General features: G+C 36.0%; 2 protein-coding genes and 2 non-coding genes across 6 annotated transcripts in view; 1 reads left to right on the top strand and 3 right to left on the bottom strand.

The window, feature by feature from the left end:
* The window catches only part of Strn (striatin), a 104386-nt gene extending 96065 nt beyond the window's left edge, over positions 1–8321 (bottom strand). The window contains exon 1 of the mRNA XM_048804947.1: positions 7955–8321. Within this exon, the coding sequence (XP_048660904.1) occupies positions 7955–8188 (234 nt within the window). The 5' untranslated portion in view covers positions 8189–8321. The remainder of the gene's footprint in view (positions 1–7954) is intronic.
* A 6692-nt stretch (positions 8322–15013) lies between these two features.
* On the top strand, positions 15014–15120 carry LOC125617342. The gene has a single exon (XR_007348321.1). It is a non-coding gene; the product is annotated as a U6 spliceosomal RNA (small nuclear RNA).
* A 5883-nt stretch (positions 15121–21003) lies between these two features.
* The window catches only part of Heatr5b (HEAT repeat containing 5B), a 77784-nt gene continuing 71508 nt past the window's right edge, over positions 21004–27279 (bottom strand). For 2 of the 3 annotated variants that reach the window (XM_048804555.1, XM_015479772.2), the window contains 3 exons: positions 25817–25968; positions 24685–24898; positions 21004–21999 (listed from right to left, as the gene is read on the bottom strand). In XM_048804555.1, coding sequence (XP_048660512.1) covers positions 21695–21999; positions 24685–24898; positions 25817–25968 — 671 coding nt within the window. In that variant the 3' untranslated portion in view covers positions 21004–21694. Of the gene's footprint in view, positions 22000–24684; positions 24899–25313; positions 25460–25816; positions 25969–27279 lie in introns of those variants that run through there. The other variant, XR_007348127.1, reaches the window with a different exon arrangement.
* Positions 23139–23263, bottom strand: LOC125617367. Its single transcript, XR_007348340.1, has one exon. It is a non-coding gene; the product is annotated as a U6atac minor spliceosomal RNA (small nuclear RNA).

Here is a 27279-nt window from a genome sequence, read left to right as displayed (position 1 = left end):
TTAAAAAAAAAAAAAAACAAAAAAAAAAAAAAAAAAAAAGAACTGCTTGCCATCAGTGGTATTGTTCCTAAGATAATTACTAGAGTCATTCTTATTTGTTAGATTTGGAAAGTAACATCAAAAAAATCAGTTTCCAGTAATGGTGCCCTACAGCAACTCTCCTACTGAAAACAGCTATAAATTCTGTACAAAATATTTTTACAATCTTCTTAAAAGAAACACAAAGCTGACAAGATAACAAGGAATGACATGGTCAAAATTCGACAAGACATGGGAATCCAGTTAAGTACATAGAATAAAAGCCATTTTTTCCCCTTTTGGGTATTGGCCAATCAGAAGAAACCTGAACTTTAGTTTGGACAGCCATGTAAGACCCAAGGGAAAAAAAAATCAAAGACCCAGACAATCCAAAATAGAAGACTCTAAGAGGTAACATACTTCACACTAAGCTAAGACACTAAAGAGCAATCTCAAAGCAAAAATGGCATAAGTGTAGTGACACTCAAATGTATTTATAATCATAATTTATATCAGCTGGGCGATCAAAAAAAATCTTAGCAATGAATTCACTTTAAAGTAGCTTTGAATTTTGATAATGCCTCCAGACATCCACAAGAAGCAAAAACAAAACCCTCCTGAAGAAGACACCTCTATCTCAGAGCTCATATTAGTCTTATACTTTCTGAAGGACAGTGAGTAGAACACAAAAAATAAACCAGGAATACAAAAGAGTAAGTTAAGTCATCGTGAGCAAGAACTAGAAAACGAGACCATTCAAAGCCTCCTCTAATATCTCAAATGTAAGAACTACAGAGACAGTAATTATAAAATAACTACTAAGTTTAAAGAATAAAAGATCATTCTGAAAATATCTATTACAAACAGAATGTTATTTGGAGGGGGAGAAAAAATACCCAGCAGATTTGATTGAAAAAAGAACCAAGGCGAATGTCAACAAAACCAAAACTTCACTGGATAAAAGGATTAGAATTAAGACATGAGAAAATGAACTAGAAGACAAATGAAAATAAATTACCCAGAATACAGAGATGACATGCATGGTGGCACACACAAGTAATCCCAGCTACTTGGGAGAATAAAGAGAAGATTGCAAGTTTGAGGCCATCATTAGCAACTCAGTGAGATCCAGTCTCAAAAGGAAAAAAAAAAAAAAAGAAAGAAATTCAGAGATAAAAAGATGGAAAATATAGACTAGAGAAAGAAGAGGACCTATGATATACATATAATTAAAGCCCTTTTCAAAAAGAGAAGAAAGTGCAATCGGGGACATATTTAAAGAAATTACGAGAATTAGGCAAAATTAAGGAAATGCCAACCTAAAGATTTAAGAAACCTAATAAAGCCCCAAACGAAATAAAAAGGAATCCATGCTCTGACAAATCAATAAAACTACAAAACACTGAAGACAAAGAAAATCTCATATGTAAAATAAGAAAGTGGCAAAACACAGTAAAATATTTGTGTCTGATATTTTAAATAAAATAGGTAAAATGCATTCTGCTATCACATACAACTAAGGAGAACAAATAAAAATAATAATAAAAAGTAGCACTAGTGTGGCTCTGATTACTTCTGAAAGCTTTAGGAATGAAGGAGATATTAGGGCTGGGGTGTGTTTAGCATGTGTAATGGCCTGAGTTCGAACCCCAGAACCAAAAAAATAAATAAAATAAAATCAACAATAAGAAGAAAGATAGTGGGACTGGGGTTGTGTCTCAATGGTAGAGCACTCACCTAGCATGCATGAGGCACTGGGTTCAATCCTCAGCACCACATAAAAAAATAAATAAACAAAATAAAGGTTGTGTCCATCTACAACTAAAGAAGAAATTCTTAAAAAAAAAAAAAAAAAAAAAACAAGAAGTAGAATCTGAAAAGACTTTTTAAAAGAGTAGCTGGATCTGGGCATGATGGTACACACCTGTAATTTCAACAGCTCGGGAGGCTGAAGCAGGAGGATCTGGAGTCAAAACCAGCCTCAGCAACTTAGCAAAGTCATAAGCAACTCAGTGAGGCCCTATTTCTAAATAAAACATTAAAAAGGGGGTGGCGGGGCTAGGGATGTGGCTCAGTGGTTAAGCGCCCGTAGGTTCAATCCCCAATACCAAAAAGAAAAAAGACATCTGGAAACTTAAGTGACAGAGCTTATACAAAACTATTTCATTCTTGATCATTTAATCTCTCTCTCTGGCCTCACTTTACCTATACCTAAAGTAGGGGTTATTTTCAAAGTTAGTTCCAGCTCAAAGATTATGCTGTCATTATATACTTCAGTCAGTGGGAGGTGATTCAAATTATAATATTCTACTGCCTAAAAATAAAATGCTAGCTATCATCAGAAAGAACAATGGAAATAAAAAAAGAATTCATATCCCAAATTCTATAAAGCTATCCATATATGGAATACCAACACAAGTGTTGAAACTGCCAAATTTTTTTTACTATATACTGTGTGTTTTGTATATGTAAAAACATAAAAAACAATAACTAAAGCACTTGTTCTTAATCCTTTCATATTACAACTATAAGGGAGCTTTAAAAAACAAACAAACAAACAACAACAACAAAACCCAGTAATGCCAGGGACCATATTTCCAAAGAATCTGATAAATATTATTGATTGGTCTGGGGTGGAGCCCAGGGAATAGGTAACTTTAAAAGTTCCACACATTATTCTAAGACTTCAGCTAGGTTTGAGAAATGTTAAAACTTAAATAACAAATAACAAGATATGTTTTAAAAGAGTAAAACCTCATAATTAAAGATTGTGAAATTATCAAGGCTATGAATAGAATGAAAAATGAACCTGCTCCAAAATTATACCATACCACCGTGGGGTTCACCTGTTCCAAAAATAAAGGAAGTAAGTTAAAGGACCAATTGAAATTGAGGATTAGTTGCATAGAGTGGTCAGTAAATGTGTACAATGTTATCCAAGGTATAATGCAAACTTTAGATAATTATATTCAGAAGAGCTCATATGAATTCCAAGATAGCAGATGCCTGGGGGTTATTAAAGAGAGCAAGTACTTTCAAAGTATATAACTATTTTGAAGCAGATACTCAAGATCATCATTAGTGCAAGGGTCAGAACCAGAATACTAGACTGCATGGACCCAGGACGGCACATACATGCTCTAGCTTTGAAAGAATTAATGACTGAAGATTATACTTTTCTCTGGGGATAAAGAAATAGAGTAAAACTTAACACAGTGCATTTGCTACTATTTATTTATTCAGCACTTATTTTGTGTTATGTAGCACACCTGTACCAGATACTTTAAAATAACTCATTTAAGTCTCACAAGGCAATTAATTATCCTCACTTTACACACAAGAAATCAAGGCTCTGAAAGGTCATTTTGGCAAATATGTATTAAAGGCATGATATACAACAGTAAATTGTAGAGCATGGAATTAAACAAAGGTCTATACCACTGTGCCTTTCACAATTTTATATATTATCATCATAATAAAAATAAACGTCATTTTAAGTGCTTACTTTTTCCACTTAAATGCTTAGAAAGTCTTCTCCACAGTTTTATGAAGCCACTTCATCAAAAGATGTTTCAATCATTTTTGACTCCCCCTTTTCTCAAACTTTACATCCAACGCCTAGTACATCTTGCTGGTTGTATCTTCAAAGCTGTTCAGAATCCATTATACTTTGATGACATAACAAAAAATACATTCATATATCCCTGCCACCCTCATTCATTTCTAGCCTGAATTAACTCAGCCTCCTAACTAGTCTTCCTGCTTCTTCTACCCTTCCACATCTATTCTCATTTTGGCAAAGGGATCTTTTTAAAGACAGCATTACCTCTGCTCTCTGATTAGAACATTACAATGGCTGCCCATCTTGCTGAGGTATAATAGGCAAGACTCAGTACTTCTATGACATTATTTCTTCCATCTGCTTTCTCTTCTCTAGCCACATCTGCCTCTTTGTTATTCCCCAAACATTTCAAGCATTCCCCCTTCTCCTGGCTGCTTCCCCTGCCTACACAGCTTCACTTCAGGTTATTACTTTTTCAGGTTTTAACTCAAATGGCATCTTATCAGTAAAAACTTTCTTCCCCTCTCAAGTATTACACATCCTCCTTATCTCATCAGGGCATTTATCACCTTCCAATATGTTATGTATGTATTTATCACTGTCTGCTCCCGATTTAAACTTGATTAGAGCAAGATCTCTTCATTCTCTCTTCATTGTTGTATCTTTTCTGGTACCTCAAATGGGATACAGCATGAGGTAGGTACTTAAGAAATATCTGCTGAATGAAAATATAAATTATTACTGACAAAACCCAGATTCATGAATACTCCAGCATACAACCTCCACACCACATGCCCTACACAATCTTATCACCAACTACACACAATTCTAGCACTTTCTGGTAAATATCCAAGCCTCTTCCAATTCTACCACACATAATCATCAAAATCTAGGGCGAAGCCAGGAACAGTGAGTGGTGCACACCTGTAATTCCAGTGACTTGGGAGGCTGAGGCAGGAGAATCATAAGTTTGAGGTCAGCCTCAGCAATTTAAAGAAACCCTGTTTCAATTTAAAAATTAACAACAACAAAAAAAGGAGGGATGCTGAGGATGCAGCTCAGTGGTAAATCACCTCTGGGTTCAAACCCTAGTAATCCCCAAAAATCTAGTGCATGGGTTATGGGAAGGACCAGGAATTAAACCCAGGGGCACCTAACCACTGGGCCACATCCCCAGACTCTTTTTTACATTTTATTTTGAGACAGGATCCAAGTTGCTGAGGCTGGTTTTGAACCTGTGATCCTCCTGCCTCAACCTCCCAAGCTGCTGGGGTTGTGAGCACTGTGCCACTGCTCCCAGCTAGGGCCACTAATTTTTGTGATTCATATATTTGCTTTCCTAATAGTTAGAAATTTTCAAATACTGACCTTTGGGTTCTCTTTAACTCAAAGCATTTTCCTCCAGCTCTCCTTTCCTTCACTTTCAATTCTTCCCTCTTATGCTATTCTAAGAAAATTAACCTTCCTAGCAAATTAGAATCTCTGATTCTTCTACATATTGTTTATTTTCTATTATACTAACTAGACTGCATGTTTCTTTGGGGTTTCTAGCACGATGTCTCACATACAGAAAATATTCTCAAATCTTATTAGTATTCCTTCTCCAATTCCTTTCACACATGTAAAGCTCAGTAATACCTTGATTATTCTTTTTTTCTCCCACGAATAGCCTATTAGAGTGGGAGAGCATTGCCAAAAGTTAATAGACAGTCTATTAAAATGTGCCTGGGAAAATAAATGACAAAAGTTTTCAGTACAATATAGCTGTTTCCTTACTCTCAAAATCTGAAGGTGGCAGAGGCAGGCCAGGTAGTTGGGACCTTGGATTGCCTTTGAAAACTCTGCCTTGGCAACTTGAAAGAGCAGAATTGACAGGTTCCTGAAGGGACAAATTAGACAGAATCTTAAATCTTTGTTGGTGTTAATAACATGAGAAGAAATTTAAAAATCAAAAATGATCCATATTTCATCAAAATTCATTTAACTATTGTATTTCCTATTGTTTTACTAGGAATATTTCTAATGGTGAAGAAGAAAAATGAAGGGAAATATTTGAATTTAATGATGATCTGATGCAAAAAAAAATGTTTTTTTAATTTCCAATTTCACTAATAAGGGAGACAAAGATCACAGATTATTGCAAACCCTCTTCCCCTTTAATACCTAGGTTCAGAAAATATGACAGAGTTTTTAAGTTTCTCTATGGGAACTTAATTTTAGCACAAATCAAGACACTGTAAAAATGTATTGTTCTTAACATGATGAGCATGAATGAGAAACCTACCTGAAGTTTAAACTGTGCGTGTGTGTGTCTGTGTTAAAAAGTAAAGATTGACAACACTGAAAAATCAAAAAGTTTAAACATAAGGGAGAGGGTGAACAGGACAGGATGGATTAGAAATTCCCAAACTCCTACTTATAGTATTGAGTTCTTGTTTGGCTTTGACCAAATTAGCATGACTTATTTTACAATTCCTAAACCAGAAATTAAAATATAAGCAGCTATATAAAAAATCATATCCTGCAAATGCACACATTAAAGTTAACCCTTGCCTTTAACTCTTTCTTGAAGCCTGAAATCCACAAGCTCATTTACACAATGCATTACTAATAAAGGTAAAAATGTATAAGCATTCAAACTTGTTGGGTACTATATAGACATGATCAGACTCATTCTGAGAAAACTTACAAATTTCAAATGGACTATATTATAGCACCATAACAGTAGAAATGAAAGTCACCAAAGAATATAAACATACAACTGTAGAAATACAGACTTAGAAGAAATCATAGACACCATGGACCACTTTCACATTCATTCAACCTGTTCATCCATCATCTCCATAGAGACCTTCCCTAATGATCCCATCTAAAACAGCTGCCCCATCACACTTTATTCCTGTACCCTGACTTGTTTTTCCCCACAGCTGTTACCACTGTAAACCATTATTCTACACAGCTGCACTTGCTGATTATTTGCCTTCAGACTAAAACATAAACTCCACGAGGGCAGAAGCTCTGTCAGTTTTGTTAATCCCAGAACCTAGACACACATGGTGGGCATTCAGTAAACATGTCATGAATGTAAATGATGAAAGTGAAGCCCAGAGAGGTTAAAGGATTTCCTCAAGGTCACAGAGCTAGCAGCAAGCATGGTCCTTATTGATAACCCTGTCTACTATAATCTTGCCTTGTTGGTCTTTCCAGAACCACTTCTACTCCACGAAAGCAGTCTGTTTTAGCATATGATTCTACTTAACATATTTTGCCCTCTCTCTCTGCCAAAGAAAATACATGTTACAAAAGAGGGGAGGGGGGGTAAACTGGATAGCATTTTAACTTCAAGTACTTTACAAACCAAAACTGTACTCAAATTTCCTAAGCATACAGGATTAGCCCCTAAAACAGGCACAACCAATAACAGTTCTTTAAGTTCCTCCTGAAATTAAGTGTGTGCTTTATAACTTTTAAGAACCAGCACTGAAAACCAACTCACCAACTCAGAATGGCCTGTAAAGTATCAACTCACTTTCATTTTTCTCAGGGCCCACAATAGCTCACCTCTGGATATATTTCATCTGGCAGATCATGTAAGGCAAGTAATTAATACTGAAGCCTCTTTAGCCCCTTTAAAAATACATGTTAAGCTCACAAAACATGGAACATAAAATTAACTCTTGGCAAGTTTTAGATTCTGAGAACCGGAACCATCTCCAAACCATGATTGGACCACAATTACCTAGGTCCTTCATTCAAAATCCATGAAACTAAACGAAACGCAGGAGCGGTGAAAAAGAAGAAAAGGCCAGAAAAAAAGACATTCACATACATAAAAAGGGAGTTGATATTTCTAACACTATTGCCCAACATCAGTCTCTCACTGAAAGCCAAGGCCCCACTGACACAACTTGGGCTTCTTTGATCACTTTCCTTGCAGAAAGAGAAGTCAACTACCAATACCTTTTGCAGATAACGTCTCCAGACCTAGGATGGGACACGGCAGGACAGCATGTTTTGCTCAGTGTCTCTCAAAACTACTGTCAGCCCAATTAGTAAAGTAAAAGGGACGCCCTAAGATGTAGCATGGCAAGAGAGTTGAAATGAGACTGGGAGTTAAGAGTGGGAAGCAGCAGAGGAAAAGGCGCGGGGAGGGTAAACAACGCATCAAGAGCTGGAGTGAGAACCCGGGTGGAAAAAGTGGGGTCAGCGAAAGCCAAAGGTGAAGGGAAGAAGGGGATGAGGTTCTGGGTGGGATGGGCGCGAGCAAAGGGGGAGGGGACGCGAGAGGACTGGGGGAGGGGGAGAAGGGTCCGGGGCGGGGCGGAAGGGAGCAAAGAGGCGGGATGAAGAGGGCCTGGCCGGGAGGGTCTTTACCTGCAGCTCCGCCCGCTCCACCTCCCACTGTGCTCTCTCCACCTCGAAACGGGCCCATTCGTGCTGCAGGAAGTGCAGGATCCCCGGTAGGCTGTACTGGGCTCGGGCCGCCCCCGCCGCAGCCGCCCCGTCGCCGGCTGCGGCAGCCTCCGCCAGAGGCCCGAGCCCCTTAGCACCGCCGGCGCCCGGGTGATTGTTGCTGAAGAAGACGCCGGGACCCGCCTGCTCGTCCATGGCGGCCGCAGAAACCCAGAGAGCTGCCCAGGCGCCCAGCAGCTGAGGCAACGGCGGCAGCCAGCAGCGCCTCCTCCTCCCTCCGCCGCTCCCCGCCCACAACCCCAGTCAGCAGGGAGCAGCCGCTTGGGCGCGGGGGCCGGCCGAGCCCGTGACGGGCCGGGAAGTGGGTCAACTGCGGCGCGCGGCAGCCCAGGGCCTGCTGGGAAATGTAGTCGCGGGGCGGGGCGCGGCGCGGGCGGCCTGCAGAACCGGGCGTGGCCGCGGTTCTGCTCCGCCCCATCTCCACCTAGGGGCCTTCGAAGCGCTCAGCGCGGGTTTCCTCTACATCTGGGCTAGGCGGAGCTGTACCCCGCGCCCGCGGGCAGAAGCTGCGGAAGTTCACGGTCGGCGCTCCCTGTTGTACACACTCTCACACACACGGAAGTTATCACGCTAAAATATCAGCCCGAGTTGCACATCTTTTAGAGCTTCCTGATCGTTTTGTTTTTTTGTTTTTTTGTTTTTTTTAAAAAAAAAAGCTCAAAGCAAGCTATACTGTCCAACTGCAGGACGTTGGTTCTCCAACCGGCCGCACTCAGTCCTCTCGTTAGCTCAGACTTCCGAGTTTCTCGGTACTACACAACCTTCCACTCGCCAACTCCGTGTCGCGGTCGCGCTTGCCTTCTTTACCCGAGGGGTTCAAACCTGTTGCCTGATGAGTTTTCATTTTCATCTCTCCCCTAAGACAACACAGCGGCTTCCTGGGGCTTGTTCCGAATTCTAGTTTGTTGAGGTCTCGTCCGAAAAACTCTTTCATCTGAAGTCCATTTCCCTTTGTAGTATTCCTGCAGTAAATCCTGTAAATGTTTCAGATACCAAGTAACAGAGGCTATATGTTTTTTCGGTCTCATTTTTCCTATCATCCCCCACTCCCCGAGATTTTTGCTCAATTCAGTAGAGCAGATATTTTGATTTGTCAGTTATATCCCGCGCCCTGGAGCTGTAAAGATAGATGACACAGTTCACAGTTCCTATCATCAGAGATTGAGATTTTATATATACATACATGCATACACACACACACACACACACACACACACAATGTCTTGAAACTACACTATCTGACATTATTACCCTATACAAACGTATGATTACTGGTGTGACTCAGCACCATATACAGCCAAAGGAATGAGAACTTATCCTCCATTTGTGTTCAATATGTCAAAATGCTCCCTACTGTCATATATAGCTAATTAGAACAATTAAAAAAAAAAAAAAAAAAAAAACTACACTATCTGAAAGAACAAAGTCCCTTTCTGCTTCAGACCAGATCTCCCTTGGGTATCTTGGGACCTCTCCTTTCTCACTTGTCAGGTTCCCAGTTTCTTCCACGTTTCACTTGCATACTAGCAACACTATCAATCTACCAAAGGCACACCCAAGTCCATTCTTTTTAAATGGACGTTTTGTAAATGTTTTCCTTCTCTGAATACCTTGATATTATTATATCACTAAAAAACTCACTACAACAAAGGGACAAAGGAAGGAAAAACACTTAAGAATTGAAAATGAAATTATTGGGCACTTATTTCTTCAACCTAAAAAGTTACTTGTAATCCTCTGTTACATAGGATGATCTTTTGGGATATCAGAACTGATGTCCATGGGGGGAAAAAAACGTAAAAATATAGGGTGATGAGTGATATGTAAGGGAAGGACATCCTGTCCTTGTCCTCTCTGGCCTCCCCCTCTTCCCATGGATACTTGTGCAAAGAACAGGAAACACATTGTATCTGGTCTGGTTGCAAATAAAGATGGCAAGCTCTAGCCTCTCTGTTATTGAATGTTTCCGTTTTGTGAATTCATCCTTTATTACCATAAGAAGTTGATCAGGGCCTGGCTGTATTCCCTGTGTCATAAATTATTTTGGATGTTAAGTGTCCTTTGAGATACAACCCAGTTTTCTCATTTACAACTCAAATAACAAAAGTCCAAAGAAATTGATTCTTGTCCACAATGAGATTCTGAGTGCCAGAGCCAAAAGTAGCACCTAGATTTCCTGACTGCTAATTCAGGGATTTTTTGTTAATTAACAGGTTGACTCTTCTCATTTGATCTACCAGAGTACCAAGGAGACAATTATTCAATAACCACTTTTTTTTTTTATCTGAGGGGTTTAAGTAATCTTACAGGTTTAAATGTTAGCTGTTTTTCTCTAATGAGATGTGCGCTGATTCTTCCTTCAACTCAATTCATAACAGACTATGAAGCATAATTAAACTGAGATAACCTGGACTACCATATATATGCAAAAAGCACTGTTTTGATTCGTGGTTTAACTTTATTACCTTTTTTCCTTTTCAAGAATTTATTTATACCCAAGATAATGTTGATGATTTATGTCATGAGAATATCATTCAATTTACCAAAATATTAAAAGTGGTTATAGTAGAAATGGGCTTATGAAGCAATTTTCACTTGTTCAAAAATTTTCATATATGGTTATATTTCTCTTTAGTAACAAAAAAAAATATTTTTAAATAGGAGAACTTCCCTTGTAGTTCTTTTGCCTCAAATTGCTTTAAGATAATAAAGTACATGCATCCCCAAATTTCCTCCTAAATGAATCAACTTCTAAAATTATTCATTTTTTTAGTAGTGAACTTACTGGTGTTTCCCCTGCCCCACTTTGTGCTTTTCTGTTTTTCACATTTTCTATATTAATTATGAATTGCTAAAAGTATTTTATTGAATATAACATATATACAGAAAAAGTCAATGAACTCTGACAAATTCAACATTTCCATATAACCACTATTCAAATCATGGCATACAACATTATAGGCATCCCAGAAGCTTCCTCTCAATGTACATTCTCAGTCATAACAGCAAAAATGTCTCTTGAATTTCAGGGAAATATCCTTTAAAAGTTAATGCCAAAAAGGACATAGCATTTGTAATTAGTCAAACTTAAACTTTATTTTATACTCTACATAATTTTCCAGATTTGGAAACCTTGAGCAAATGAGATTTTTTCATCCTTGATTCTTTTGTTTTTAATATGGTAATATCAGTTACACTACAAAGTAACAGTGAGATTATATGAGAGATGAAATGTAAATCCCTTTGCATAGTGCCTAGCATATGGTAAATACTAATAATGGCTATATTTTAATACAATTCAGAATATTAACTGAAATGATACATATTAAAAAGCAGGCCTTGAGCTGGGCAGGGTGGTACATTCCTGTAATCCCAGCTACTCCTGAGGCTGAGGCAGGAGGATCACAAAGTTTGAGGCCAGCCTGGACAGTTTAGCAAATTTGTCTCAAAATTGCCTAAGCAATTTGTCTAAAAATTAAAAACAAAAAACAGGCCCTGATAAATATGAGGGGTTCAATTATTGTTCTTTTTACTTTCTCATCCCTCTCCCCCTATTCAGAATTTTAATTTAGTAGAGTTAAAATAATCTTATCAACAAAACAAAATTAATGCCTAAGTCTAACCTTTAAGACCTCATAGTGTGGTTGATTTCCTGGTCTTTTCATTTATAATAAAGTCTAAATAATATAAAAATAGTGTTCTCTAAGAACACAGAGTTAAAACCAGATTAAAGTGAAAAATGTAAAATACTAAAAGTTTATTTTGATAATAGGAATATTTTCTACTTTTTGTTATATACGTGTATGTGTTGTGGGATGAGCATTATAGTTCTATAAAATGACAATACATCTGCTTTTGTGTGTGTGTGTGTGTGTTTCATTAAAATGAGTGTTGTTTTTTTTTTCAAGTGATTTTAAATGACCGGTTATTTGAGTCTTTGAGACTTTACCCAAAGAAAAACTTCAAATTGAACTTGACAGTTCTTTCAGAATTCTGAGCAGAAAAAAAGGGGAACCTGCTGGAGCTGAGAGGCCACCCCAAGGGTGAAGAGAATTTTGGGAAAGAACAGGTTATCGATAACCCATTGTTTAGGCTCCTCTGCTACCATCTGGCTTCTTGGCAATCTCTCTCCCTTCTCCTAACTGCTTACCCTGCCTCTGCGTCTGACTTCCCTTAGACTCCAGCCAAACCTACTGCCTAGATCTGAAGTCTGGTAATGGCTTGGTTGGGGAAACAGCCAATAATAAGTCAGAAATGAAGGAATTCTATCATTTGAAACTTTCTTTGAGTCCAAGAACTAAATCTACATCATAAGCTTGTGATATAATGGGAAAATAGCCTCTGTTAGTTGTTGTTATTATTACTATTATTATTTTTTCTTGGAAGAGTATGGTTGAGGTTAAGGAGCTGCCTAATTTTAAAATTATTTATTAATTATGTTTAATAAGTTTATTTAAATTACATTTAATTTTAAATTAAAACTAATTTTATCATAATTGATAATCTGAGAAATAAATACTTCAAATCCAAAATCAGGATTGCTTTAATAAACTTAAATAACATAGGAGATACCAAATTGATTACACAGTTCTGAAGCTGTAGCAAGACTTCTCTTGGAATATTAATGGTGATCAAATTCTATTTTTCTAAGCAAAGAAGACTGGGTTTTGACATATTCAAAACCACATACAAAACCACATTCTGGTTTTCTCCCCTTCAACTCCATCTCTTGTTTCTCTACCCCTTTTCCCTTTTAAAATTTCCAATGAATGAAAATTCTACTCAACAACTGTTGTTTTCTTTTAATAACTAAAAGTGCCCCCATTTCTAAGCTAGGAACTGAATTTCAAACAATTATATAACCTTCATTCTATAAAAATAACTGTGTGTGTGTGTGTGTGTGTGTGTGTGTGAGAGAGAGAGAGAGAGAGAGAGAGAGAGAGAGAGAGAGACAGAGAGAGAGAAGAACATTTTTGAACGCTGGCTATTCCTGCCAAGAATGCAACTGAAATACACTGGCTTCTAGGTATAGCCACTTTCTCAGCAGAAGACACACTTCATTTAGGTGTGAATTATTCAGAACAGCACCACCTCCCCAAACTCCTGTTAGACTGCTCCTCAAAAGAATTAAAATGTGATATACTTTTGCACATTATTTTTTTTTTACAAACATGACAGGGGAAAAATATCTGGACTTTGTGCCAGAAAACAAAGAAAAATGAAGTTAATTTCTGTTTAAGTTTTTGAAGACACATGCTTTTCTTAGATTTTTTAAAACAGGATTTAATCTATTTTGAATGTACTGCAGTTCTACTCTGCAGGCTCTCCATACAGTACTATTATTGTTCAATATGTGTTAATTATAGTACTTGTTCTTGTTCTCTATAATGGAAAATTCTACCATTATCTATGTTATCTCCTTTTCCAGATTTCCCCTCAGCAGCAGGACATGAAGTAACAAGAGTAGGAGAGTAGGACTGGTTTGAACCAGCTAATCCAGACTTTCACATGAACTTATGATGTTTAATATGACCAATAAGCTGACTGCATTCAAATTTAGCCAATACATATAAATTTACTAGGGAAAACAAGACAATTTAAATAAAATGGTTCTTAGTATTTGGCAATATCCAAATTAATGCTGCAACATTAATTAAAAATTAACTCTTCCTTAATTTTTAAAAAAGGAAGAGGGCAGAATGGAGTTTTAAAGCAGACTTCAAATACTCAGAGGAAGAAAAGTAGCGCATTTGATATGATGAAAGAAACCCAATATTGCTGACACAAAAAGTAATAACAATTATTTTATAGTTAATATTTATTGAACATGTACTAAGAAGAGCATTTCATGTGTTTTAATTCAATCTTTACAATGTCCCTATAAGTTAAATTCGATTTTTTTTTCTTAAAGAGAGAGAGAGAGAATTTTTAATATTTATTTTTTAGTTTTTGGCGTACACAACATCTTTGTTTGTATGTAGTGCTGAGGATCGAACCCGGGCTGCATGCCTGCCAGGCGAGCCGGCTACTGCTTGAGCCACATCCCCAGCCCAAAATTCGATCTTTATTGGACGTCTAAGGATACTACCACATGGCCATAGATACCGGCACAAAATAAAATGAGGTGAAGAAGGCAGGGGCCAGGTTATGTAGGACCTTGAGAATTGTGTTGAGGAGTTGGTCTTTATCTAAGGTAACCAACTGAAGAGTTTTTAGTAAGGTGTCAGATTTTAATATATGTCATTTGATTTTGTGTGTAGAAAACAGCATTCTGAATTGTTTTCTAAAGGTCAAGCAACATTTAAAGGTCCTTTACAGGTATTAACTCATTTAATCCAGAGCTACTCTATGAGATAAACATTATTATTGTTCTTGTTTTGCAGAAACAGAAACTGTTTCTGCAAAAAAAAAAAAAAAAAAAACACGAGTGACTTACCAGTGTTATACAAGTTGTGACATAGCTGGATTCCTACCCAGGCTGAGCCTACCATCCACAGCTATATTTTTGCTTCTTCCCCTATGATGGGAGTTTTATCCTGATAAAATCATCTTAAATTGAAAATATCATAAGTCAAAAATGCATGAATATACCTAACCTACCGAATGTCCTAACTTAGCAACAGGGTACACTGTAGAGACATGGTTGTGTTTCCTCTTAGTGGCATGAGGCTCAACTGAAGCTGACCAGGAGCAGCAGTTCGTAGCCACTACCCAGCATGGAGAGAGACTATCCTATGGCTATTCCTCACCTGGGAAAAGACCAAAATGCAAAATTTGAAGTATGATGCTTACTGAATGTGTAGCACTCTTGCTTGTACCATCATAAAGTCAAAAAAGTTTAAGATGAAACATTGTTAAGTCAAGAATCATCTGTACTGCAAATGAGCATGATGAACTGGAGTAGGGCAGTAATAGTAATAATAAAGATACATGGAAGGATTTGGTAAGATATTGAGACTTGTGCCCACTTCGGCGGCATATACACTAAAATTGGAGTCACACAGAGAAGATTAGCACAGCCCCTGTGCAAGGATGACATGTGACTTTGTGAAGCATTCCATGTTTTTAAAAAATTTATTGAGATCTGGTGAGAAGGCCAGAAGTATAAGTGATGATATGCTTATGGCTTAAGCAAAAGGAGAATTTAGCTGTTGAGTGGAAGATCATGGTCACAGAAGCAGGTTTTAGGTAAGGAGATGAAGAGTTCAATCTTAAATTAACTAAGTTTGAGGAGTTTCTGAGACAACTAACAGGTTATTTAAGATGTAAATGTGGCTGGGTATAGTGGCACATACATATAATCCCAGCAGCTCAGGAGGCTGAGACAGGAGGATCACGAGTTCAAAGTCAGCAAGTTCAACTTAGCAAGGTCCTAAATAACTGAGCAAGACCCTGTATCTAAATAAAATATTAAAAATGGCTGGGGATGTGGCTCAGTGGTAAAGCAACCCAGGGTTCAATGTCTGTGACAAAAAAAAAAGTCGACGACAAAAAAGTAAATCTTAAGGGCTCCTGATAACCTTTAAAAAGAATGTTACCTTTTGTCCTCTTGCATGCCATATTTCATACCATTCCTTCCTTTTTACTACCATCTGTGATTGTTTTATTCCATCTCCTGCCAGAATGTAAGCCTATTATGACAGATTTTTTTTTTGTTTGACCACTATATTCCCAACATCTGTCATACATAAATTGTCCAATGAATGAATAAAAGACAGCCTTGGAGAATCGTATCACAAAATTTTTTGATAAAGGGGAATTCAAGTTCTCCTTATTCATGTGTCCAGTGTGAAGAAAAGCACTGTCATAAGGCAATCCATTTGAGGAGGGGTGGTTTACTAGGGATTGAACCTAGAGGCTCTTAACCACTGGGCCAGCACTTTTTATTTTGAGATAGTGTCTTACTGAGTTACTGAGAGTCTCACTAAGTTGCTGAGTTGACTTTGAACTCACAATCCTCCTGCCTCAGCTTCCTGAGCCACTAGGATTACAGGCGTGAGCCACCACACCCAGCTCCATTTTAATTTTACAGCTTAGGAAACTTTTTTAAAATATTTATTTTTTAGTTATAGGTGGACACACTGTCTTCGTTTTACTTTACGTGGTGCTGAGGATCGAACCCAGAGCCTCATGCATGCCAGGCGAGCTCTCTACCTCTGAGCCAAAACCCCAGCCCCAGGAAACTCTTTTTTAAGTAATTTGGAAAACACTTATGTGACATACTGACCTGTTTATGCAGGTAGGCTATCCTGGATCTCCTACCTAAAAATTAATGATCACATGGTTCTTTTCAAACCTGAGTTCCTCTAAATCACTTGGCTTAAATGAACATCAGTTTGTCATTGTCCTTGACATCCTCTACCCTTCTCCACCTCCTATGTATACACACTAGGGTTCACAGTATTCAAAACAGTACTATCAAAAATTTAGTATTCACTAAAAACAGCCCAAACTCCATTAACTTTTCTACTTGCTGCTCAACTAAAATGCCGTTAATAAAATATAACACTTAGTTATATCAAAATATTTGGCAATGTAAAAGGTCTCCTTTATATTATTTTCTTGGAGTTTGGAAAAGAGTGACCCAGTTTCATTTTCAAATCTGTTTATTCCAAAAAATACTACTTTCTAAAGATTCAACAATCTATCAAAATTCAAGTCTGGCTTTTTTTTTTTTTTTTTGTCCCTGGGAGGACTAGAAAACTGTCATATTTTTATAACCCTTTTAGGAAATCTATCCTAAGAAAATAATATACAAAGTTTGACTTTTCAAAAGTCAAATGCAACATTACTTATTGAAATGTAAAAATTGGAAACAAAGTATCCATGTATTGATAATGGCACATCCAACATTAAGTAGCCAGCCATCAAAATGTCATTGCTAAATCCCTCTTATATTCTCAGAGTAGTAGTATGGGGGAAATGCTTATAAAATAAATAGAGGAAAGCAAGATACAACATCCACTATGTAGGATGATTGCAACTATGGAAATAAATAAAGTCAAATATTAACATTTGTTCTGGTTGGTAGGTTCTAGGAATTTTTCCAAAATTTTGCTGAATGTAAACTTAATGATTGAAATAAATTAATTCATAACAAGATATAAAATTGATTTTCCTTTTTCCTCTGAGTCTCTTTATATGCTCATTGGACAAGATTAAAGCCCTTGCTGGGCATAGTAGCACTATCCTGTAATCCCAGCAACTCCAGAGGCTGAAGCAAGTAGATCCCAAGTTCAAGGTCGCCTCAGCAACCTCAGCAAAAATGCTCAGCAACTTAACAAGACCCTGACTCAAAATTAAAAATAAAAAGGGCTGACAATACAGCTCAGTGGTAAACACCCCTGGATTCAATCCCCGGTACCAAAAAACCAACCAACCAACCAACCAACCAAAAAGATTAAAGCCCTTTTATGTTTCACAAACTAACTTGAAATAATTTGAAATGAAGAAAGAGGTAAAGAAAATAATCAAAAACAAAGGAAAAAGAAAGGAAGAAAGTATCAATAATGGAAGTTAGAATACTCGAAGAAGTCCACTTAAATTTCTATGGATCCTTTGACTAGAATTGACAGTAGTCGGGTAGGGGAAAAGACAAGTATATGTATGAGAACATACTGAGGTAGAAAGCCATGAGTTCCAATGACAGAGACAGAGAATTGTGGATATCGGACAAAAGGTGTAAACAAATTCCTCTTTGGGAAAATAATAGAATAAATGGGAAAGAAAGAGTAGTTGTAACTTGTCACTGGTAGATATGATTATCACATGCTTGCTTAGGATAATTTTTATAAAAACCTGGGATAGTTTTTCTGAATTATGATATATAAAATTCTTAAGTAAAATTCTGTGAGCTCTATAAGAAAGAACTAGAGATGAACTTATAATGATTAAATCAGGTTTTAAAAATAACCCATCTGATGGAAAGTATTAAGGCAAGAAATTTATTTATAGCTATACGTTAGCCATTTCTTACACAAACACAAAAATTCCAATTAAGAATGAAGAAAATGTGTAGCTGGGTATGGTGGCACAGGTTTGTAATCCCACTGACTCAGGAGGCTGAGGCAGGAGGACTGCAAGTTCAAGGTCAGTCTCAGAAATTTAGTGACACACTGTCTCAAAATAAAAAAAATTCTTTAAAGGGGTGGGGGTGCCGTTCAGTGGTTAAACATCCCTGACTTCAATCCCTGATACCCACCCCCCCAAATGTGAGGAATAGTAATGCATATAATTAAATAGTTATTTCATAAATTAAATGTTTTGGAAATTGGCTAATTATATCCATCATTCAGTATTGTTTGAACGGAAGACATAATGAATATAAAGTGTCTAACATAATGTCTGGCATTCAACAGAAATGGCAGCTTTTATCTATTTTTATGTGGTGCTGAGGATCGAACTCAGGGCCTCATACTTGCTAGGCAAGCGCTCTACCACTGAGCTACAGACCCAGCCGAGAAATGGTAGCTTTTATTGATAGTAATGATCTGCAATATTTTTTTTTGCAACTTCATTTATTTATTTATTTTATGTGGCTGAGGATCAAACCCAGTGCCTCACATGTGCTAGGCAAGCCCTCTACCACTAAGTCACAACCCAAGCCCCATGATCTGCAATACTTTATAATTTCTGTGCCTGCATTACATATTTAATGTTTTATGCTCTCATACTGTAACAACAATTTTACACACATGTAAAGACTATTTATCAAACCTAATATTATTATTATTTGCCAATATTAAAGGATTATTCAAAGATTCACTCTTGATAAAAATAAGCAGATAACTATGAAGACAGATGTACTTTTTAGATATGTAAAAGATCAAAGAAAATATACCTAGTAAATTTTCCTCTCATTTTGTAGATGTGGTCCTGTATTTTATCCCTGTGACTAGTAGAATCTATTCAGAACAGGGACACCTGACTTCAGAGCTCATTTTTCTCTAGATAAATTGAGAAACCAAACCTATAATATTGATTAATGAGAACTTGGAAAGCAAACAGAAGATACTTTATTGCTTATGCTATTAAAACTACTTAGATCATGCTTCAGAATTCACTGGCTATAATGCTGCTTCTTCTTTTAGCTTTATGACACTGGATGTTATAATCTAAATAGATATGATTATTTGGGTTGTAAAAATCTCATGGGCTGGGGAAATATTAATAAATACAAAGCATCAAACAGAATTTCCTTTTATAGTTGATTGTAGAAAACTAGAATTTAAGTTATCAATGGCTTAAAAAGGTTTAGAGAAAGAATAAAGATGTACTAACAGAGAGAGAGAAAAAAAAGGAGAGAGGCAGGGAGGAGGGGAAGAGAGACATTACTAAGATACGATGCAGTCTACCCTAAAAGGGGTAATGATGGGAAAAGTTTGAGAGGTACCAAGAACAGCAAAAAATAGCCAAGGCAGAAATAAACATATTATATAAATAGATGACTGAAAAGGAGATACGTGCACACATGCATGTGTGCAAAAAATGAGAGTAGAAGACAGTCTGGCAGTGCCTTAAAAAGTTAAATATAAAGTTACTATTTGAGTCAGCAATTCCACTAGTAGGGATATACTCAAAAGATATTAAAACATGTATCCAGCTGGGCATGGTGGTGTGCACCTGTAATCCTAGTGACTCAGGAGGCTGAGGCAGGAGGATAGAAATTTCAAGACCAACCTCAGCAATTTAGTGAGGCCCTGAGGACTTAGTGAGATGCTGTTTCAAAATAAAACATAAAAAAGGCTGGGGATGTGGCTAAGTAGTTAAGCACCACTGGGTTCAATCTCTAGTACCAAAACCAAAAAAGTGTGTGTGTGTGTGTGTGTGTGTGTGTGTGTGTATATATACACACACACACACACACATACACACAAATATATATATCTACACAATAACTGGTACATAATTATTCAGAGCATCATATTCATAAAAGGCAAAAAGTGAAAGCAACCAAATGTCCTTCAACTCATAAAATATATCAGTGGATGATAAAATGTGGCATATATACAATGGAATATTATTCAGCCATAAAAAGGAATGGATGGCTGATTCACACTATAACATGGATGAGCCTTGAAATATTATGCACAGATAAGAAACCAGTCACAAAAGACCACATATTATATGATTTCATTTATGTGAAATACCACTGTAGAAAATTTACAGAGACAGAAAGTAGATTATCAGTTGCCTAAGGCTGATGGGAAATGGAAAATTGTGAGATGACAGGTAAAGAATATGGAGTTTCTTTTGGGAGTAATGAAAATGTTCAAAATTAACTATAGTGAGAGTTGTACTACCCTGTGATTATAATAAAAACAACTGAATTGTACACTTTAAATAGATGAATTGTATAATATGTGAAGTCATTTTATAGACTTTTATCAAAATTAAAAACAAAAACAAAAAAAAAACCAAGAAGAATAACTTTGGAAACTCAAGTCAGAAACGAAAAACAACTCTGTAGAAATAAAAGTCAGTGAGAAAACAGGTGAGAGAAAGTGACTTTCTGAGGTATTTAAAAGACTGAGCCAGGAAGAAAGCAAGGATTTATAAGCTAGCTGCCAAATGGTGTAGGTATGAGTGAGAATAAATGTCAAGTAGCAAGTGATAAATAAATATATAGCTTGAAATGTTCAGAAAAGTCACTTGCTTTTGATATAGTCTGTTACATTGTCTGGTAAAATTTGGTGTTTAAAATCTGCTAAATGCTGTGGTATACATTCATTTAATCAATTATCTGTTTTGCAAGGAAAAATTCCCATCGAATAAGAGACTAGCATAACTATAATTATGACTAATTCATTTTTGTATGCCCTGAAGCAGTTAGCTTGATGCCTTATACACAGTAGGCATTCAATAAATATTTGATGAATGAAACTAACCATCACAGTCAGAACCTGAGTCTCTGTAATTACAAAACATAAAAAAAGATAGAAACATTATACTACATTAGAAACATTTTAATGGACCTTTAGATAAGAACTTTAATTCAATTAACAACTAAAATATACACAAACACAATTCAGTAATTTAATATTAAAGTGAAAAGATACATCAGAAGAGAATATTTTGAGAAATGTTTAAAAAAATGTGATTTTATTCATAGTAGGTACACCACGAAAGAGACTTTATATTATTTTGGTTTCTCGAAAATTTAAAATTTACTTATTTTGCAATGGAATTTTTCATGACAAATGCCGAATTTTGACCTATTTTTTCCCCTGATAATGTCCACAGTCTGTCCCAGTACACGATACAATTATGTATTCAGCATGTAAAAGACTATGGTTCAGTGTTTAAAAAATAAATTAGGGCTTGGGGGTATAGCTCAGTAGTACAGTGCATGCTTAGCATGTGCAAGGCGCAGGGTTCAATCCCCAGCACCACAAAAAACAAAAACAAAACAATGAAAAATTAATAAAAGAGAAACATTATTAGCAGAAAAATGAAAACATACTCACCACATAATTTTTAAAAATCACTTAAAAATCAATAGTGGTATGAACAAGACTTCCTTAACCTACTTGGAAGCATTATAATACCAATATACAAATAAAATAGAATCCATAGCCTGGAATGGTACAGTGGCTACCACTAATTAGGTGAAACACATATAAAAATGAGTGGAGAAACACATTAAAAAAAGCTTGTTTTTAGCTTGATTGTCGGTGCAGAATGTATGGTAGGAGCTGGCTGCCTCGCAGCAGCTTTAGCCTTGCTGGCTTGGCTTGCTCGAACAGCAGTTTCTAGCCGCACTTTCAACTCAGGAGCAGCCCCCATTACCGTCTTGAAAGCATGTGGATACAGAGGTCCAATATGCATTAAGTTCTGGAGTGCAAACTCATGAAGATCTTTAGAAACTGAACTTGCTGAGGCAAAAGAATTTTCATCCAGCAGGTAAGAAATCAAAGTGGGAACTAAAAGAGCAAGTAACTGGACTCCTGTAAATAACAAAGATAACAACAAAGATTGGTCTGATGTGAGAGTGCCTATTTGATATTTTTAATAATAAAAATATATTCAAGTATTATTTGTGTAATTTATGGTTTAATAGCAAATTAGACTCCAGCAATGCCTCTGAAGTAAATAACCCATTTCAAATAAGAATTAAATAAGATACATCAAATAAGATGTATCACCATCATGGTTTTTCCATTTTTTAATGGACAGCTTTATTCAGATTACAAATGTTTTTGTATTATATATATACCAAGACTTTTAAAAGGTAGAATAAGTAGCTGGCTTTTAAAAAAATTAAAATCTAAGGCTAAACACAGTGCAGGTGTAGCTCAGTGGTAGAATGCTTGCCTAGTGTGCTTAAGGCCCTGTTCAATGTCAGTACCCGCCCCCCCACACACACACAAAGGCAAATGAATCTTATTAATGAATAGAACATTCATTAGGAGGGTACCATCAAATAAATGAATAAATATATTAATTTGACAGCAACATTTTTAGACTTACCTTTATATTGAGTGATATGATTCCAAAGGGGTAAATTTTCTTTTTCCTTTCTTTTGGTGCTACAGATTGAACCCAGGGGCACTTAACCACTGAGCACATCCCCAGCCCTTTTTATATTTTTTATTTTGAAGCATGGTCTCACTAAGTTGCTGAGGCTTCTTTGAATTTGCAATCCTCCTGCCTCAGCCTCAGGAGCCACTGCATGAATTTTCAATTCTTGAATTTGTTTTATCCTTGACTTTTTAAAGTTTATTTTTCAGTGCATTATAGTTATACATAAAAGTAGAGTTCATTCTGACATATTCATAAAAGAAGTAACATAGTTTTTTCCATTTCAATCCTAATACTACTTACCTCTTCTCTTTCCTTTGCTTCCTCTCTGGTTCCCTTCCTCTTTTCTATTGGTCTTCCTTCTATGTACTTATTTTTCACTTGATGCATTATAGTTACATATAAAATTGGAATGCACTGTGATATATTCATACATGCACCTAGAATAATTTGGTTAACTACATTCCCCAGTTCTTCCCCTTACCCTTGCCTCCTTCCTCCCCAATGGGTCCCCCTACCTGCAAAGCACACTTTTACTCTTCCAATGACCCTTCTATTTTTCTGAAAAAAATGATGGTTAGATGTCATAGAAGAAAGTGGCAATGTCTTAATCTTATGCCTACTGTCTGGCCTAATGGCTCTTCCATCCTTGTCAAGGGAGTTATAACCTTTTCTCCTGTCATTCAACACTATCACTCATTTTTTTTTTTAATTTTTGGTTGTAGATGGACACAATATCTTTATTTATGTATTTATTTATTTTTATGTGGTGCTGAGAATTGAAGCCTCACATGCACTAGGCAAGTGCTCTATCACTGAGCCACAACCCCAGCCCTCAACTTTTTCTTAATTATCTCATTTTCAAATACTCCTTCTCTTAAAATTTTATTCACAGGAAATTGGAAAGGTAGTAGAACATTTTTCATATATTTATTGATTGATTATATATCATCTTCTGAGAAGTGTCTGTTCAGGTCCTTGGCCCATTTGTTGATTGGGTTATTTGGTTTTTTTGATGCTTAGCTTTTTGAGTTCTTTATATGCCGTAGAGATTAGTGCTCTATCTGATGTGTGAGGGGTAAAAATTTGCTCCCAATAACTGTGGAAACAACCTAGATGCCCTTCAGTAGATGAATGGATTAAAAAAAATGTTGCATATATACACAATGGAATATTACTCAGTTATAAAAGAGAATAAAATCATGGCATTTGCAGGTAAATGGATGACATTGGAGAAGATAATGCTAAGTGAAGTTAGCCAATCCCCCCAAAAAACAAATGCCCAATGTTTTCTCTGATATAAGGAGGCTGATTCATAGTGGGGTAGGGAGCAGGGAGCATGGGAGGAATAGACGAACTCTAGATAGGGCAGAGGGGTGGGAGGGGAAGGGAAGGGGCAGAGGGTTAGCAAGCATGGTGGAATGTGATGGACATCATTATCCAAAGTATATGTATGAAGACACCAATTAGTGTGAACATACTTTATATACAACCAGAGATATGAAAAATTGTGCTATATATGTTGTAATACGAATTGTAATGCATTCCACTGTCATTTATTTTTTAAAAAATCAATTTAAAAAATTTTTAAAAAATTTTAAAAAGTTGAAATACTAAATAAATAAACAAACAAACAAACAAACAAACCATCAAGCATATGAGAAGCTCCATTTAAAAAAATCTGGGGCTGGGGCTGTGGCTCAGTGGTAGAGTGCTTGCCTAGCAAGTTTGAGGCACTAGGTTCGATCCTCAGCACCACATAAAAATAAACAAATAAAATAAAGATATTGTGTCCAACTACAACTAAAAAAATATTTTAAAAAATCTATTGAACATATGTACTTTTCCTCAGTCTTAAAGGATATATTCCCAGAAAATTTAAAACTCAGTATGTTGAAATATCATCAGTAATTCATTGAGACTTTCTGCTCATAAAAATAATCAATTCAATGCATTATGTTACTAACATAAGCAAATATATTATGCTTTCAGACAGTAATTGCTCCTTAGTAAACTTACTGTTGCAAATGCTTATGTCCAATATCAAATAAGATTTATGTATAATACAGATCTTCATTTTGGAGTAATGGCTTTTTATTAAAAATACTTACTGTTCTGTTCTTCACCAAGAGCAACCAATGTTTCAAGAACTTTAATTCCTTCTTGAACAGCCCAAAGTTCATTGTTACTGGCTGGTCTGTTTCTTTCAACAGCTTTTAGCTTTTCAACCACTATGGGAGCTAATGAATGGATGTAGGGAGTTGAAAGGGCACGGTTGGAATGCTGGAAGACTGAGAGGAGAAGCTGGTAACATTTGGCTTGAACCTATGTAAGGAGATCATTCAATCAATTAACACATGATAGTTCTTATCTGCTGTACAATCACATTACATTTTAATATGTATGTAATACAGCACAATGAAAATATAAACGTTATTTTCCATATAAGAGAAATTAAAGAGAGTAATGGAACTTTCTTTCAATAAGCTAACTGAATAAACCTCTCAAAAAAATCTGAATCTCTCGAAATAATTCTTTATACCAATTTAAGTTTTGTAGCCATAGAAAATAAAGTCTCACTGGCTTTTAGATTAGAAAAACTTCATATGAATAATTATTTTTTAAAAAAGGAAGAAGGGAAGGAAGAAAAGTTATAAATATTTGGGGAAAATAGTGGAATAAAATTGTTTCAGCACTTTGTAGAATACAAATTGCCAAACTTCACTGACATCAGAAATACCTGGGGAGCATTTTAAAAATACAGATTCCTGAGTCACAACTCTGAAGACTCTGATTCAGGGAGCTAGGAGGCCAGGAATGTTCCTAAGTTGTTTTATTTTTCCTGATACGCAGAAGATTTGATAATCATAACTTTAGACTTCAACACTGTAAAATAATAAAACATGTTTTCTAAACAAACAAGTTTCGAATACGCTTATTAAAATATGTAATAATATAAATTTATCCATTAATGTAGTGGGTATCATTTAAATAAATATTGGAAACCCTGAAAAGTCTCTCTTAATATGGCCGAGAACTAATCAAAGATATTAGAGAATTTCTGCATATTTAAGTAAACAAACAAATGTGTTTCTCCTATAGTTAAACCCAGTGATATTTTCTAGTTTTTCCATTTAAAACTCTTACTGTAAATACTTAGGTTTTCCTTATATATAACACATTTTAATGAATCAACCAGATATTCTCCTGATAAAGTGGAATGTTTGCTTAGGTGTAACTTACCCATGGGTCACATGAATTTAATGCATTTTTAAATCTGTTCATGCAGCCATTCTGTAATGACTGGACTCCTATTATTTCACTACTAGCAGACCACAGGAAGAGTGCAATTGCTGTCAGCATGCTAACTTCATCAGGTGTGGGCACAGAATCTTCTGAAAATGAAAAATGGAAAAAAAAGTGCCATTTCCAAAACTTTTGGAAATTCAATCTTCAACAACTCTCCTCTGCTCCTAACATTTATCACAGTTTATCAAGAAAATAAATTAAAATGTTACCATTTTGAAACGAGTAATTATAAATAATTCAGGCAAAATGGATACTAAAACCACTGTGTGAAAGTTTGATAGACAGCAAACAATTAAGGTAGTTTCAAAATACTTCCCCATTGCTTCCTTGTTAGTTATAAAAGGGAGAAATGACAACTGTACAGTGGAGAAACAAGGCAGATACAATCTTAACGAAGTCATTAAAGTTAAGATTCCCAATAATGAGACAAAGCAACATTATATGCTTTCTTATATAATGTTCTGAGAAGACATAACAGTACTTATATAGTATTTTTCCAAAAATGCATAAAAGTAAGGAAAAAATTAGATAACTCAAAATTATGAAACATTCTACAAAAGTAGATGACCTGCACCCTTCAAAAATATTACTGTCATGGGGCTGGGGTTGTGGCTCAGTGGTAGAGTGCTCGCCTAGTGCGTGAATCCTCAGCACCACATAAAAAACAAGTAAATAAATAAATAAAAACAAAGGTATTGTGTCCAACTTAAAAACAAACAAACAAAAAAACATTAATGTCACAAAAGATTAAGCCTGAGGAACTATCCCAGATTAAAGAAAACTAAAGAAATATGACAACTAAGGAAAAGAAAAAGTTCTATAAAAGTCGTGATTAGGACATTTAAAATATGCATATGAATAATAACAGCATTTTATCAATGTTAAATTGTCTAAATTTTATAATTCTTCTATTATCATGTAAGGAATGTTCTTGTTCTTAGGAAATCTGTGAAGTATTTAAAGAGTCATGATGACTTCAACATATTCTCAAATGGTTCAGCAAAATTAATTATAAAGGTACAGGGGCTGAGGTTGTTGCTTACTGGCAGAACACTTGCCTCCCACATGTAAGTCACTGAGTTTGATCCTCAGCACTGCATAAAAATAAACAAACAAAGATATTGTGTCCGTGTATAACTAAAAAAATTTTTAAAAAATAAAGGTATGAGGGTTATGTGGATAATAATAAATCCTCGAGGCAAAATGTTAACTGGTGAATCTAGGAGAAGGGTATACTGGTGTTTTCTACTCTTGAAATTAAATTTGACGGGCTGGGGATGTGGCTCACGCGGTAGCGCGCTCGCCTGGCATGCGTGCGGCCCGGGTTCTATCCTCAGCACCACATACAAACAAAGATGTGGTGTCCGCTGAAAACTAAAAAAAAATAAAATAAATAT

This window comes from Marmota marmota, unplaced genomic scaffold, assembly GCF_001458135.2.
Source record: "Marmota marmota marmota unplaced genomic scaffold, marMar, whole genome shotgun sequence".
Taxonomy (NCBI): Eukaryota; Metazoa; Chordata; class Mammalia; order Rodentia; family Sciuridae; genus Marmota; species Marmota marmota.
This window is presented reverse-complemented; position numbering and strand designations above follow the sequence as displayed.